Source organism: Eptatretus burgeri, chromosome 9 (assembly GCF_056783735.1).
Source record: "Eptatretus burgeri isolate ZD-2024b chromosome 9, Ebu_testis_v1, whole genome shotgun sequence".
In the NCBI taxonomy this organism is placed as follows: Eukaryota; Metazoa; Chordata; class Myxini; order Myxiniformes; family Myxinidae; genus Eptatretus; species Eptatretus burgeri.
The window spans coordinates 5,672,878-5,690,377 of NC_140969.1; the positions used below are offsets into that span (position 1 = coordinate 5,672,878).

Here is a 17,500-nt window from a genome sequence, read left to right on the forward strand (position 1 = left end):
ACGTATTGGCAGATGCATTTAATATAATGACATTCAGATCCAGTCCTGTGGTGGGATGGAGATAATGATAAAGTGACAGCTTCGCTTTGATGAAAATCGGGTTTGAACGTGAATCTATGCCGGCATTCCTTATCTCAGCAAGGCAGGGCACGAGAGCTCTGTTCAAGAAACCACACTGAGACGAGTCACGTTTGCCCTTGTTATAGGTCACAAAGAGCACTGAAGCAGACATGCGTTGGGATTTGGACTGAAACATTTTCTGCCAGTGATTCGCCGGTTATTATTCCTTGCAATTGAAGCATCGGGGACATTTTCATTGGATTGAGTTTAAAAATGATTTTCCTCATTTATGTCCACTTTTCTTATTGTGATCATCATCACAGAATGAAACATGATGTGCATGCGAGTCAGCACAGACACAGAGAGACGACGACTGTTTGTCTTTTCGAAGGATGCAGACATCAACATTTTTGTAAGCTTTTGATACCAAGATCCTACTGAGAAATTACAGGACAGTAAGGGTTTTAAGAAACTTTAAGAAACGAAAACAATCCTTATGCACCTTTACTTTGCAACCACTTAATTGGCCAACATGTCAGTATTAATTGGCATTACATCATAATCATTGACATGAATCATTCAATGGGTGATCACATAAGGTCGGTTTTGTTCATAAACCGATGACGATACGTGAAACGACCAGATCGGTGGTGTCATGGTTGGAGCGTCCACTCCGAGTCTGGGAGGTCGATGGTTCAAACCCCGGCCGAGTCATGCAAAAGACTTTAAAAATGGTACGTGCTGCTTCCCTTGCTTGACATTTAGCATTTAAGAGGATGGAGCATGGACAAACAACGCTGGGAAAGTCATGGCAAATCACCCAGTATAACCCTTGCCAAGAAACTGCGTCGGCATCACCAGCGCTCTCTAAATGGAATATGGTGCCGGTTTTTACACAATACAACAAATTGAATGTGAACTCGTGCTGATCCTAAATACATTTGACCTTTCTTGCAAACAATCTTGCTTCTGCTTCAAAGGCCAATGTTAACGAAATCTCCTTCTTGTGTTTTCTCTGCTTTTCTTTAACAACACAAGTGTAAATTTTTTTTTTTTTTAATTTGACGAATCATTTCGTCATTATGACCAATGGCCAAAAGACTTTGTCATTATAAATACCTTGGTAGCTCGACAGCACTAGGCTTGCAATATGCTGATCATTTAATAGACCTTGTACTGCATGAGCAAGTGTCCATTCTGCAATGCATTACGTCCATGAAAATTCACTCCCAGTTCATCGCAGAGCCTGTTATTTTATACCATGCCTGAAAACAAGATGTCAGAAGGTGTGCATTGAACCGAGTTGTCACTTTGAGTTTCCACTGCATTCTTACAATCCATAATTCTTGAACAGCTTATCTGCCACACGTAGATGTGACCAGGCAAGATTGCTGGGTCGGGGTTGCGGAGCTGCATTTGGCTTTATCACAGCTCTGTCATTGAATCCAGAAAGCTTGGCAATGCACGCTCACCAATGTGTTTGAAGACTTGTCACCACATTCCTGTGAATCGCACCAACGTTGTCCTCATACATTCAGGAATACACGAGACATTTTCCTTTTTTCTTTTAATATTTTTTTTGTACAGGGATCAAGGCTCATGGAGAAATTTGATGACGAAGGGTGAGAAGTCAGCACTTGAAAAATGGAATCGAGGAGAGTCTGTCCTCCTATGGCATTGGACACCCAAACATGCAAGGAAAGACAAATCGAAGTGACAAAAGGAACAGACAAATACGCATAACACTGTGGTATCGGGTAACAGTTGAACACAGGCACACAAAAAAAAAACCAATACAGACAGACAAGAGTATAATTGTGGACAGAGTTGTGAGTGGATTCGGTCAGAAGAGAAAATAATTGGATGAATGAATGAGAGATAATGTAAAACTGTGGTGGGTTGCCATTATTGTAAAAGACTGAAGGAAAGAAGGTGATTTCATGGATAGGCTAAAGGCCCAGTCACACCTTGACGTTTTAGCCAGCAATGGCAACGTATTAAAATGTATGTAAAACGCTGGCTTACGTTGAACTTTTGATGTTTTTTTTTTATAGATTCGGACGTATTCATAACGACTTGGTCTTATCCATAACATATTAGTAACGGACACAGAACGTTTCGTTGTGCTATAGATAACTTATACCAACGAATGCTGAACCTGTTGTCGGCCTTCACAACCGATGCCCAACGATAGTTTAACTTATGCATAGCACGCTGCACGCATAATACGTGATAGACGTGATTGTCTAACTTATGCCTAGCGTGCTGCACGCATAATACATGATAGACGTGATAGTTTAACTTATGCATAGCGCGCTGCACGCATCGCCGACGATGATGTGGCGTAGGTTATTAAAAGGCTGCCATACAACGATTCAAATCATAACCGCCGCAGAAATGGAAGTGTCAACATCGCAGTCACACCTTGGCGATCTTGCCAGCGTATGCCGACCTCTGAAAAATGCATATAAAACGCTGGCGCACGTCAAATACGGTATGGGTAAGTTTGGTATGCGCGAATAGAACGCTAAAGTACGCTATCATACGTCGTATTAAATGGAGTACGTCTTGTAATTTTAAACATGTTGAAAATTTTACGACGTACTTACCGTATGACACACGCTCCGCATGCGATGGGAATAAGTTGTACGCACGATATGCGATCGTTGATACACATCGACACACGTTACTTGAAAGGTGCTCATAAGTCGAAACACGTCAAGGTAATAGTTAGCATCAGTGTTCCAGATTCCCGTTTTTTTTTTTTTCTTCGGTATGACGGTGTTCAGTGTACAGTGCGGTTATGATTTAAATCGTTGAGCGGCAGCCTATTATATTATATTATAACCGCACTAGAAATCGAAGTGTCAAAATCGCCATCATACCGAAGGAAGGAAGAAAAAAAAAACTAAATTAAAAAACACTGGAACACTGACGCTAACCATTACCTTGATGTGTTTTGACTTATGAGCACCTTACAAGTAACGTGTGTCGATGTGTGTCACCGATCGCGTAACGTGAGTACAACACGTAACTCATAGGTTAGAAATAAGTTTCGGGTCCGCTAAACATTACCTCGACGTGTTTCGACTTATGAGTAACTCACAAGTAACGTGTGTCAACGTGTGTCGACGATCGCGTGACGTGCCTACAACTTATGGCCAGCGTTATGCGGAATGTGTGAGTCATACGCTGGCATAAGTCTTAAAATTCAAGCATGGAAAATTTGAGGACAACCGAAAAGTACAACGTTTAAAGCCAGCGTACAACGACGTATGGCAGTGTTTTTCAGCGTGCTCTCAATGTTATCAAAACTTACCCATAACGTATTCGACGTGTACCAGCGTTTTAGACAAATTTTCCAAAAATCGACATAAGCTGGCTAAAACGTCAAGGTGTGACTGGGCCTTTAGATTGGCAATTTCCGATGAGAGGAATTCAGTGGACAAAGAAGCGGCGAAAATGCGGGACTTTCAAAATGACTTATGAAAGCGAAATGAGGCCGTGTGTGTGTGTGTGTGTGTGTGTGTGTGTGTGTGTGTGTGTGTGTGTGTGTGTGTGTGTGAGATTCGGAGTGGTGTTTTCACGTGGTGTGTTCCTGCTTCTTGACTCCGCCCACGTCTCGCTTCGATGAACCGCCTCCTGCTTCCAGTCTCTGCCCGCTACTCCAACCTCGCACTCTGGACTCTGCCCTTCTCCACTCAAGCTCCTCCTTCAGAACACAGGCTCCACACGTGCGAGTTGGGCCAGAGGCAACGCGACTACTGTCGGGTACCCCACCACGGAGCATCCCCTCCCCAAAACGCCCAAGTACCGAGAGCATAACCTCAACTCCCCTCCCTCCCTGGTTACAAAAGTCCCTTCCCATTGGGGTTTATTTTTCTGTGTGTGTCTGAATGTGCTGGCGCCTGTCTGTTAAGTAAGTCTGGAGAAGTGCATTATTGTTGTAACTGTTATTAATCTCGCGTCAAGTCTGCACTGTCTGCTTTCGTAAGTTGCTTGTATTATTGTCACACCACACCTCTCTCCTCTTTTGCTGTGTTACATACCCAGTATATCTTTGTCGTGCCACATACTTTTCCTCACCCTTTTTAAATAAATTATCATTATTAGGAATGTTCCCAGCTCGCCTTTGTCTTTTCTCTCATTGGTCCAGCATGGTTCGAATCTAAGTTTAGCCGGGTCTTTATTCCCAACGATTTATTCCTTCTAGCCGGTACGTCCTTGGCAGTGTCGTTTGGCTGCATCCGATCCAGAGAAGTGATCCGATCTGGTTCGGACAAGGCATACCGAGGGTGTTGTTCCCCAGTAATCAAACCACGTGGTTAATTAGGTAACCCGATTTCATAGACGGGAGGACCCTAGGTCATGCGGTTGAGTTATTGGCGTCCACGGTCGGTTAAGCGACCCGCCTCATCGCAGAATTATCCGTGAGCGACGGCCTACAATTCCCGGGAGTCTGGTGGGAATCGACGTAGCTTCCTCCACCTAGTGGTCTTCTCACCCAACCGCGCCGGCCCGCAACAGTTTGGTGTCAAAAGTGGGATTGACCCATAAAAAATTTACGGGATTCGAACCCCCAACAATTTGGTATCTGGAACGGGATTCGAGCCAGGGGTGTGTTTAGCAACCCCCCCCCTCTTCCCCCCGAAATTAAGAGCAGGATTCAAATTTTATTTAAATTGTCAATACGGACCATGACGGACCAATAAGAGCTGCTTCAGGTGGGTTCTGAAACAATGTTAGAGGAATCCATGGCTCAGGACAACACTTTTCAGGGAGATCATTCCCTGTAGCCATACCCAGAGTTAGCATTGGGGGCAACTGTGACAGCGACAATGCTTGGGCACCCCCTGCATCAAATTTCCCCCACGGAGACCGAGCGATCCTTATCAGATCCACACCCGATCATAGCAAATCGGCTCCGCCAAAGCCGTTGGACACGAACCGGTTGATGGAGATGATGAAACTAATGATGGAACGCATGGAACTGGGGCAAAACCAACAGAGGAATGATATGCAAACACTGATGGGTGATATTAAAAAAATGAATTGAAATTTTAGAAATGGGATCAGGACTGTACCTGGGGAAATGACAGAGTTGAGGGGGAGTGTGGAAGCTGTTCGGACCGCGATGACAATGGGCAAGGTCGAGGTAACGAGTGAAACCACGATAATCAAGAGAGAAACCTGTGAACTCGGACAGGTAGAGACAAAGAACCAGGAATTGGGCGTCGCAAAGGAGGTAATAAAAAAGGTGACAGAGACGCAGGGAAACAGAGAACGGGTAAGGGACGAATTGTACAAAATAAATGAGGAGCAGACACAAATAGAAATGGTAAGGGACATTGAGGTTGAGCTTGTGGAGTGTATTGGGGCCCAGTGCGATGGTCGGATTAACCCCCCCGCAGGAACAAGGGGAGACTATATGCTCCCCCGAGGCAGACTGTGACGAGGTGAGTCCGGTAAGGTTGTGCGAAGTGGAGCGGTTGCATGGTGCGAAAAAGCACATGCCTAGCTTTGGGGGGATAGAAGCCCCGGGATCTCTTGGGCTAACCCAAGCCCCCAATGTAATGGTGCCGGAGTGTGTGTCAGAGTGTGAGTGGAGTGCAAATGACATGGTATGTGTGAGTGCACGTGAGAAAATGGGACACGGACCGACCCGGACGGGAGTCGTGGGTCGTGTAACGGATGGGTGTGGCGAGTCTAATGAGCCGGACGGAGTTATTTCGTCAACCGTGCCAGCTACGCTGGATGCTGCGTGCGGGATCCGGTCCGTGTTTTGCAAACCACCGAAGCGCGGAGCATTGCTCGGTACGTTAATGGTTCCAGGAGAGCCGGCGTTGAAACGATCCGTGCCTGGTACAACACCAGAGCGTGGACGGCCAAAAACGAGGCAAATTGAGGGGTCGAGTGAATTTGGAAAACACATATCTCCGTGTGAGCATGTGTACAGGGCCCGACGTGCTGCGTGCCGCGAGTGGTGTTCGCGGAACAAGTCCCGATGGTGACACCGCCGTGCCCGTGTGTGTGGTAAACCTCGCGGAGGGGGCCGTGAGCAAGTGGCGTTAGCAGGGATCTCGCAGCACAAAGGGCAGGTGTGTAATGCACGGTGGTTCACATGGGGGATAGCCTGAAAGCGAGCATTTAATGTGATTAATGGGGCGACGTTACGCTCTCATGTGTCGGCCAAACGGAGGGGACGAGTGTGCTGTAGACCGCCGCCCTGGAGGCGTAAGGCTCGCCGAGCCTTGCCACGGGTAGACGATGCCCTGCCAGGATGTAGCGAACATCCTCGTCGGGGGCAAAGGAGCATTAGTTAGGGGAACGGTTTAGTGTTAGATAGACCGGCCTCATGGGGACATTATGAGTAGTGCTCCATGGGGCCCGGTAACATGAGTTAGGGGGAATTTAGGATAGAATTTAGAAATGGATTGGAGACATGAACAGACATGGAACGTGTAGTGGGGACATAGATTAGCTACATAGAGTTAAATGGAACGTGCATTTGAATAAGGCATGACGGGGAGCATGAGATAGTTCGGGGGACGTAGTTTGTAGAGTGTTGGAGTGAATTGAAAAAAATATATATGATGAGTGAACGTGGGTCAGCGGGCCCGAGTGTGAATGGAGTGAATGTATAGTGCATGGTGTGAACGAATGATTGGGGGGAGGAGTCATTCCCACCCAAGGGAACCCGGGGTTGGTGTAATAATAGTTAGTGGGTTAGTTAAATTAACCAATAGGATGTCGTTATCTTGTTGGTGTTGAACGAAGGCACGAAACCTTTTGTCGGGTGCAGGAGACTATTGATTGGCGGGGAGCATGGCTGGTGAAATATGCTTCCTGAGTAGAGGGCACCGAAGTCGTCGGCCAGAGTAGGCCATGCGTCCAAGCGGCCGAGTTAGTGTAATGGACACGGGTACCCACGGGAAAGGGGCCCAGAGCGCCAAAATGCCACGTGGGCATCGACGGGGAAAATTCCAGGAAGGGCATTCCCCACGTTCACAGGCTCGGAGACAGCCTCAGCGACCGGGGGTGCCGAAGATCGAGTTCGGCAGGTGGGTAGGCCTGCCAGGGGAGCCACGCTGCCCATCCACGGAATTGTGCAAGAGCACGGGAGAAGATTTGCGGGCCAGGCCCAAATTAACAACGAACACCAACACAGGCGACGGGAATCGTGGTTGCTAGAACCGATAATTTAAAGAGACAGGCATGTTGAAAAGCCCCGGGGATAGATTAACGTTTAATAAATGCTAGGATAGATAGGAAACGTGTACCCCTTTGCACCATCCATCCCTTCGCTGTTCTGAGGCCGCTGGACTCGCCTTGGAAATTTCTGAAACCTGTGGGAGCTATTCTGAGGCTGCATTGGGTCTCGAGACAGATTCACTTGTCTCTTCCTCAATCCTTTCAAAAGGGTTCTTAGGATTGGGAATAGACAGTTTGGACAGGTTATTCGAACAAAGACGATCAGGGGGTTAGGGACACAGGTGATTATAAAAAAAGTCTTAATGTAGTTGTTGTTTTTTGTGACAACCGAATGGGGGTGGGTATGGACAAGGACAGGCATCGACAATAGGTTGGGGGGAGACTGTAGGGTTGGACCGAGCCCGTCTTCGGACCGGCCAATGCCACCACACTCCCTCCACAACCTCATGAGACCACACCGAGGCCGGCCAGCTTCATGTGCTGACCTGTTGTTGTATCGCACCTTACCTGGTCTGCATTTGCCATGCCTTTATCTGCCTTTGCCTTGACTCCATTTGCCATACCTGCCCATGCTTTCATTTGCCTTGTCATATCACTCAACCTTACCATGTGCACCAGGACCATCTTTGTGGAATTGTTTGCAAGGACTGCCCTGCAGGCAGCGCGTTACCGGGGACTGCATTTGTGCAGGCCAGACATCTATCTCCTTGTATATAAAGGCCAGTTCAAATGGACTGTGAGATGGTGTGTGGCCTGCTGTGTTCGGGTGAGTTGCCTCCAGCAGCCAAGAAAAGGAAAAAAAATTAATAAAACCAACAAACAAAGGACCATTGAGGGCCCTGAAGACGCCTGATCATTGATTGTCTGCTGCTACACTCATCCCCGAATGTTGCCTTTATTGTGTTGTCTCTTCAAGTCACAGGTCCTGGGCCATGGGTAATGTAAATATTAGAAATGTATATAGTTCTTACCCACCTGTTTGTTTAGTTCCAATTTCCGGCAATATAGCTAAGTTGTCCGTATGAGTCTGTTAGTTTATACAAGAGAAAATGTAAAACGTATCCTTGTAAGAGATGTCTCAACTCCTTTCACACAAAGAAACGATTAAATCAACATTCAAAATATTGTCATAATCAGAAATCAACCGTAATCAATTTACCAAAAGCAGGCTCAAACATATCATTCAAAGATTTTAACAAATCTATAAAACATCCATTTGTGATAAATGCTGATTTTGGAAGTATCCTTGAAAAGATAGATACTGTTTCTCCAAATTCAAACAAATCATACACAAATAAATATCAAAAACATACTCCTTGTTTGTTCTGTTATTATATCAAATAATCTGTTGGTGATGAATACAAGTTAGAACTTTATAGAGGAGAAGATGCCTCAGAGGAGTTTGTAAGACGATTGGAAAAAGACTGCATAAGACAAAGAGAAATAATGGTTAAAACCTATAAACCAATGTCATTAACATAGGTAGAGAAAAAGGAATTTAGAAAGAACAGTATCTGTCATATTTGTGAGGATAAAATTGAGGGAGAGGTCAAGGTTGGGGATCACTGCCATCTTACTGGTAAATATAGAGGTCCAGCTCATTCCCGTTGTAATCTTAATTACAAGCCTCCAAACTTTATTCCTGTTTTTCTTCACAACAACGCTCACTATGACACACATCTATTTATAAATGAACTTTCAAAGACATCTGGAGATATTTCTGCCATTCCTAACACATCAAAAATACATATCATTCACAAAAACAATTCAAACATCCCCCATAACCCATATCAGATTTCTTGACACATACAAGTTTATGGAAAGTCGATAATCTAACAGCATCAAATATTAAAAACTTACCGAATCTTAAATCACATTTCTCAAATCAAGAAGAGATTGATCTCTTATCACAAAAGGGAATATATCCATATCACGATATGGATTCATTTGAGAAGTTTAAAGAAACACGACTTCCTTCAAGGGAAAGTTTCTATGGCAAGTTGAATAAAACTCATATTTCCGATAGAGATTATACACAAGCTAAAATGGTTTGGGAGAAGTTTAATATAAAGAATCTTGGAGAATATCATGATTTGTATCTTAAAACTGATGTATTGTTATTGGCTGATGTGTTTGAAACTTTTAGAACAGTCTGTCATAATAACAATTATTATGGATTCGACCCCGTTCACTATTACACAACCCTGGGTTTGGCTTGGAGTGCTATGTTAAAAATTACAAAACAAAATTTGGAATTAATCAGTGATATAGATATGCTTTTAATGAAAGAGGAGGAATATCTCAAGAATGTTCCAAGAGATATGCTAAAGCAAATAACAAATATCTTCCTGATTATAATAAGAATGTGGACAACTCTTACCTGATGTATTATGATGCTAACAATTTGTATGGGTGGGCTATGTCTCAATCTTTACCTTATGGAAAAAATTAAATGGGTTAAAGAAAAACATTATGAAAAAGTTTTACAAGACATTGTTGTCTCCTCTCAAAAAGAATTGGATGAAGCTTAAGTTGGATATTATTTTGACATTGATTTAAAATATCCAGAAGAACTTCATAACAAACATAAAGACCTTCCTTAAGCCCCTGATAAAGAAAGTCCAAGAAAAGAATGGTTAAGTGATTACCAACAGTCATTTAACATATAAGGTAAATCTACAGAAAAACTACTTACTACATTAAATGATAAAGAAAGTTATGTTTTGCATCAAAGGAACTTGAGACAATATTTATCTGCTGGATTGAGAGTTCGGAAAATTCATAGGATTTTGAAATTTAAACAAAGTCATTGGTTTAAGAAGTATATTGATTTTAATACAAAAAGGAGAACAGAAGCAAAAACAGATTTTGAGAAGGACTTTTATAAATTAATGAATAATTCTGTATTTGGAAAGACTATGGAAAATGTTAGGAATCAACAAAACATAAAACTTTCTACATCTTGGAAACAGGCTTCAAAGTTAATTAATAGACCAAGTTTTGAACGAGCGGAAGGTGTTTTCAGATAACTTTTATGCTATTCATTTGAAAAAAGAGAGTTTTGAAATGGATAAACCTATTTATATAGGAACATCAATTCTTGACTTGTCAAAGTCGTTAATTATGACTATTACTCTCATAATTTAAAATTAAAGTATAGGGATAATGTGTCATTGTTATATATGGATACAGATAGTTTTATATCAGAAATTAAGACAAGTGATGTATATGAGGATATCGCCCTATCGAGTGCAGCCTGTGGCTGCTGGTTGCATCATTGGTTGGGATGCGGCTTTGCCACTGATGCAGTGCCCCCCTTACCAGTACATTGGTACTCATTTTGCCGACCTCTGAAGGATGACAGGCTGAGTCAACCTCCTGGTGTATATTAATTCAGCGGCCAATGGAGCTTGAACTCAAGACCCTAGGATCCCAAGTGACCACCCTAACCACTAAGCCAACACCAGGCTTGTATGAGGATATGATTGATAATATTGATATATATATATATATATATATATATATATATATATATATATATATATATATATATATATATATATATGATACAAGTAATTATAAGTCAGGTGATGTGTTGTTTTCATCAAAGAATAAAAAGGTTATTGGTAAGTTTAAAGATGAATTGGGTGGGAAGGTCATGAGTGAATTTTCGGATTGAGATCAAAGTCTTATGCTTTTACGTATATTGATAATAATAACATTGAAAGGTGTGATAAGAAGCTAAAGGGAATAAAGGAAAATATAATCAAGGAAACAATAAACCTTAAACATTATTACAACTGTTTAACCTTAAAGAAGTAAGAGTACAGAAAAATGAATACAATAAGAAGTTATAAACAATAATTATATGCAGAAGAGGTAAATAAGAAAGCATTAGGAGCTTTTGATGATAAAAAGATATATTTTAGAGAATGGAATCAATAGTCTCCCTTACGGTTGTAAGTATGTGTTAAGATATTGGGTTGAGAATTTTAACAGGCTACCGCCATCTTTTTACTGATTTATAAATGATAGAACCAAGCAATAACCAAACGAGAGTGGAGATGTAATCAACCTTGGTATATCAATGGAAAACATAAAGAATGTGAGAAATATCAAATAAGTCTTATTGAAGAAATAACCGGGGTAAAAGTAGATAAAACAAATAAGCGGATAAATTTAATTACAAATAAGTTGGAGGATATAAAGAAAAAAATTAATATCCTTGAATGGACTGAAAACTTTGATGGTTACCAACTGAACAATGGAAAAACAATTTACTACAATCTCAAAATGATATGTGGCTCAGGAGGTGGTCAAATAAGAGCATTAAGAGAAGTTTTTCATTTCATTTCTGCTCAACAAGAATACTTAAACCAAGAACTAAGTTCCAAAGTAATCTTGGTGAATATACTTGATGGTGATGAATGTAATAGAAAAATTAAGTTATTCCCCAATGTAGAACATGGACAAATATTCATTGGTTTGCTCTTTGAATGGAATGAAAATATGAAAGGAAAGAATGTTTTAATCAGTGTCTCAATTTTATATTTGCTTGTATGGAAGGGGGAGGAAATCGATCTCTTATTTTGGGGCTTGAGTCAGAAAGTTTTTTCCCTTTTCCCCCATTCATTTGAATGGCTGCCTCAGAAGCCCCATTTATCCTCAACTAACATGTAGCTTGCTGATGCATGAGAAATAAGAGAATTGAAGCATTTTAATGTTTTAAATTTTAAAGGAAGAAGCGTTTTCTTCAATGAAGATATTGAGAGAATGGAAGAGGAAAAATATGAGAGATGTATGGAAGGCAGAATATGATCGTGTTTTGGAATGAAAGCTTTTTTGGGGGTGGTTTTCTGAAGCGATGTGGAGGGAATCGGATGGCATTGAAATGGCAGAAAAGACAAGATAATTGGAAAAAAAATAAATATAGAAAAGGGATGATAAACTGACCTCAAAACCGAGACGATTAGCTCCTGGCTATCCGAGGAGGCCGAAACTGCACTCAAAAACGAATTCAACAATATTGACCAAAAAGGTACGATTTATCAATCTGACTCCTTTTGACCCATTGCCAATCATGTCATCCTTCCACCCTTTGTTGTGCTCCTCTTCCTTTAGGTACGACCGTTATTGTCATAGAAAAAATGTCTTTTTAATGTTCTCAGCTGATTCAGTCGCTCATTGATAACAAGTCACTTTGCTCTCGCTGATTTGTTTTCCCATTTATTTTATTTTTTTCTGATTTATTTCTTTATTTTAATTTAATTTTTAATTTTCTTTTAATTCTCACATGTCAGTTCGCAATTTTCTTTGATCTCTGAATCTTGTCCCTTTTTCATTTGCCACTTCTCAGCAAAGGTGTTTCTTCTTCGCTGATTAAAAACTGTGCGAAACTCCAGTATCTTTGATGACAAGATTTTCTTTGGTGTTCTTGATGAGAACTTGACGTCCAAAACTGCCGTCAAAAATAATACCAGAAATGGTGACATTGAAGCTTTAACGGGCAAAGGATCAGCTCCACTATGAGCCTTAGATCCTGTTACTTAATAAATAATAATAAAAGGGAATCTTTTTGCCACTTTCATCGAGGTGCAAGAATCTGATTGCGTCATATTGCCAGTAAATCTGAATCAACATTTTAAAGTTAGCATTTCCTGTAAATAAACGGAAGAGAATCGACATTTATAAATTGAGGCGACTCATTCATATGTTGATTGTGGTTGTTTCTGTCTCTTTTTTCTGATTTCTCGACGTGGAACCATCATTCGAATACAACATCGTGGTTATGCATGTACAAAATGCGAAGTTGCGTCGGTTGGTTTCTCTTGGAATTGGTAGACTACACGGCTGTTAAACCCATAAAGAGTAGCCTCATAACAGCCTTCCTTTGAATCTGTGATGGATTTTGGCAGGCAAGGACAGTACAATATGACAGATGGCTCGCTTTTGCTCCTTTAATGTCACTTTTGGGAGGAGCAGTTTAAGCTATGAAGGTTGTGAAAGCTCTGATGGTATCTTCGGTTTTCCTTAATTCATTGTGTCATTGTTGCAACTTTTTTGTTATTATTCTCTGTGTTCCTGTTTTAAACTGTTTGTTTGTTTTTTGCATTTGATTCGCTTCCACCTATTATGCATATGTACCCTTCTTTCTCTTTGGCAAGCTCTGTCGCACTGATGATTGTTTTGTGAATTGTTTGTATTATTAGAGGATTTGTTCATCTGACAGATATTTTACTGAGACGCATGCTTTTGACACAAATGCATGCTCAGGTGGCATTCTGTGCGTTTTACTGCTCATTCCACGATTCAGACACAGAGCTGCAATGATGAGTTGTGGGTGTGTTGAGCTTGTTAAATGCTAAACATCAGTTACCTTGCAATATTTTAATTGTTTCTCTATAAACAATGCCATTTCTCTTTTTTGGAGAAGCATGTTTTGTGACACAAAAGCATGCTGATGGACTTTACTGGCGGATGTGATTTCATACTTAAATTTGATGTGTTGTCATAATGCATCATTTTATTTGCAACTTCTACTTGATGTGTCTGTGAGCGAGATGTTGAGGCTCCACCTTTTCACTTTTATGATGGACATAACTTCCCCACCCACCGTGCCCTTCTCCCCCAGCCCCATCATCGTCTCCCAGGTTTGCTCTTCCTTTCTCACTGTGCAGACGTTTTGTATGTGCATCCACCTTCCGCAGGCATGCACAGTCGTGCATTGTTTTGACGAGTGCAATTGTTAACAAGAATAATTTTAGCAGCAGCAATCTCTCTAATTAGATGGGAATGTCAAACAGGCCAACCTGTTGCATCAGAAGTAATTGCTAATAACAAAGGAATATTAGTTTCTGTGAAGGCTCATGTTGATCATCGTCATTGAAGAAGATAAACAATAGATTGTGTCAAGTTAAAGTTGATGGGGACTAAATTCTCTTGTATCTCGTCAGGTGTGTGTAATTAATCAATCATGTCTTCCATTGGTGTTTATGGTGTGGCTTTGCCTTGTTTTGCGAAAAAGTTCTTCCTTTGAAGAAGGATTCACACCCCAAATGTCACCACACTCTTTTTATTTATTTTTTTTGTTCACTGTTATTTGCATACCTCTTCTATTAGGTATGAACGAAATAGATATCAACAAGGCCTTTGATATGGTACCATGCCATATTCCCATTGACAAAATACTCAACACAACAATGCATAACAACAGAAAATGAGAAAGCATCCCACAATGCAAAGCCCACCCTTGTCTGCTTTCTACTCGAACTAAACTGAACGAAAACAGCAGCAAAGAAAAAAAGTGTTCATTTTATTAATTTGTGTTCTCCATTGTCTCATATTAAAGGTTTGTTGAAAATTTGATGGGAAAAGCTCAAGAAAAAGACGTCGTGCAGAGCACGACACTTGCAAAATCCACCCCCTCTCCAAAGGTTGCCATGGTTACATCAAATTGTCCATTTCATTACGATTAAAATTGACAATCTTAATCAAGGGTCAGGTCAATCGCATGAAAATTGATTATTTTCTAGATTGAAATTGATGATTTTAGAAGTTTGACCTTTGACTTTTTCTCCTCAAAAAGAGTTGGTTTCCCAATTCAGTGATGCACAATATGCAGATCCTGTTTAACTTTCAAGTCAATAAGATGAAAAATGACGATTTTAGAAATCTGACCTCAACCCGACATTTGACCTTTGACCTCAAAATCATTCAGCTTCTGAGTTCAGACTACCTCTACAACTTGGTAAAGTTTCATGACGATCAGTTTGGAATTGTGACCTCCTGTCAACGATTGACAAACAGACAAACAAGAAGAAGACGTCATGCAGAACACGACACTTGCAAAATCCATGAAACAAATTTCACTTCGAAAACAATTGGTGGTTGAATTCAACGACTAAATATGCAACTCCTCTTCAAATTTCAAGTCAATTGGATGAAAATTGAAGATTTTAGAAGTTCCAGCTAAGTTGTTGACCTTTGCTCTACATTAACCTTTTGGCTGGGGTGTTGCCCTCAAAAAGAATTGGTGGTTGAATTCACTTAGCTGATATGAAAATCCTTTTCAAATTTATAGTCAATCGTATGAAAAATTGAGGATGTTATAAATTTGAAAAAATTGTTGAGCATTGGCCTATGTTGACCTTTTGACCTGAAAAACAATAGGCTTCTTGCTGATGACAAACTCTACCATGTGCTGAAGTTTTGTGAAGATCGGTTTGAAATTGTGACCTGTTGGCGATTGACAGACAGACAGACAGAATCACCAAATTGAATGACCAATTATACTTTTAAAATCTTCGATTTTTCAAGAAGCAAACACACAAGCATTAAAAGAAACCCCGGCCATCTCGTTGACTTGCAGCGGACGGGCTGATGAGGTCTTTTTGTACTCGCTGTGACTTTGCCCTTTGACATTTTGATACATTTGTCAATTGGTCTTCTTCCGTATTCCCATATTAAGGGTTGTTGAAAATTTGATGACAAAAGCTGAAATGCTAAACAAATGTTACGGCCTGCACAGAGTCCTGTTATCATGATCATTATGCATCATTATTGGTATCATTGTCATCATAATTTTCATTTCCATCATTATCATTATGTGCCATTATCAGTACTATCATTATTATTGTTGTGGAAATGACTCCCAGTGGGTAAAAGATGTTTAACATCGTGTATATATTTACTTCGTGAATGTTTAACAGAAGTATTCAGTAATTAAATGTGATATTGGATATGCGTCATTATTATTTCTAGACAGATGATGTCCACCTATCCTCAAGTGTCTAAAACCCACCATACCTTTTTACTGGTTATTTAATGTCCTACCCTCTGTTATCTGTCATTTATGTTCTCTTTTTCAAGTTTGCTAAGCCTTGGGGTGCAAGTATAGGCAGCAAAACGAGCATTGTGACTGCCGTGGCTTTCCTCCAAGCTTTGCGGGGAAGGGTCACAATGGTGATTGAGTGGGTAGTGGTGTTGGACGTCGTGGCATGAGGTGGGGGAGGCCATAGTTAATCATAGCCTGAGTAGCAGGAGGGGATTTGAGGAGTTACCAGACTGAACGCTGTCTTGGGTCTGCTAAGCTGCCAGCCAAGCCACGTCTCTGCCCCCCCAAATCCAGCCAGCCACGCCTCTCCCCCCCAATCCAGCCAGCCACGCCTCTCCCCCCCCCCCCAATGTCGCCCTGGGTGGCATTTTTCCTCGATACGCCGCTGCTTATCGTTAACGTTATCGTGATGTTCGCTTATCATTTTGTACCCTTATCGTTATCATTATCACTGCTTAATTCCGAAGAAGCCGTGAACACTTTTGATTGTTTTACCTGCAGAGAAATAAACAGCTTATGAGGAGAGGCCTCCATGTTACTCCTTGCAACCATCTTCACGGAACTCATCTCCAAGGCTGAAAAGAAAGAGAAAAAAACAGCCTTCTCGCGCACCTGTGCAGTGGCCGGCCTAATAAGGGGCTATTTATAGTTATTTGACCCAGTTATTAATTATTATTTTTTAATCTACAAACAGGGCTTTGTACTGTTTGTGTCTCCGACCTTCTTTAATCTATTTATTCAAGACCTTCTTCCACCACCACCGGACACAACACTCCTGTCCTACCCATATGACCTCACAATAGCTATGCAACAGACAATCCTTCAACATTACCTCCACAAAATATCTCTGGGAATGACCAATTGAGGTTGCCGGATCCCTCAGGTCTATCGCCTTCACAACCATGTGATGCCGGAACAACCACCACAACAACAACAACAACAACAACAACAACAACAACAACAGCAGGCAGCAGCAGACCTTCATCTATCTACTTGAGAAAATGAATGTATCTTGCCTCCTTGCTCATGTTTCTTCTCTCCATTCAGACACCCATCTTCCCCTTTCAGGTTGGAGGCACAAAGAAAAACAAGAAATCCCCCCCCCCCTCTCTCAGGGAGATGACTTGCCAATACTGCCGAAAGCAGAGGGTGTTTGTGGTTATCAAAATAATCCAAGGATTTTAATACTTCCTGCAATTTCTTACTCTCACTTTGACGTATTTAAGCTTATTTTGTTTTTATCATTACGGTTTCATCGAACTGGATAAACTGAGTCGACGTTTGTTTATCCAATATTTAAATTGTGTTTTTCAGAGCACCGTGGTCTTGGAGAAATCTGTGCAAGACCTCATGAACCTCATGCATGACCTCAGTACTTACAAAGAGCAGTTTCTG

General features: G+C 41.3%; 1 protein-coding gene across 2 annotated transcripts in view; it reads left to right on the forward strand.

The window, feature by feature from the left end:
- The window catches only part of EXOC4 (exocyst complex component 4), a 324,065-nt gene that overhangs the window by 276,393 nt on the left and 30,172 nt on the right, over positions 1 to 17,500 (forward strand). For both annotated transcript variants that reach the window (XM_085893972.1, XM_085893973.1), the window contains exon 11: positions 17,420 to 17,500. This exon is cut by the window's right edge and continues 56 nt beyond it. In XM_085893972.1, the coding sequence (XP_085750098.1) occupies positions 17,420 to 17,500 (81 nt within the window). The remainder of the gene's footprint in view (positions 1 to 17,419) is intronic.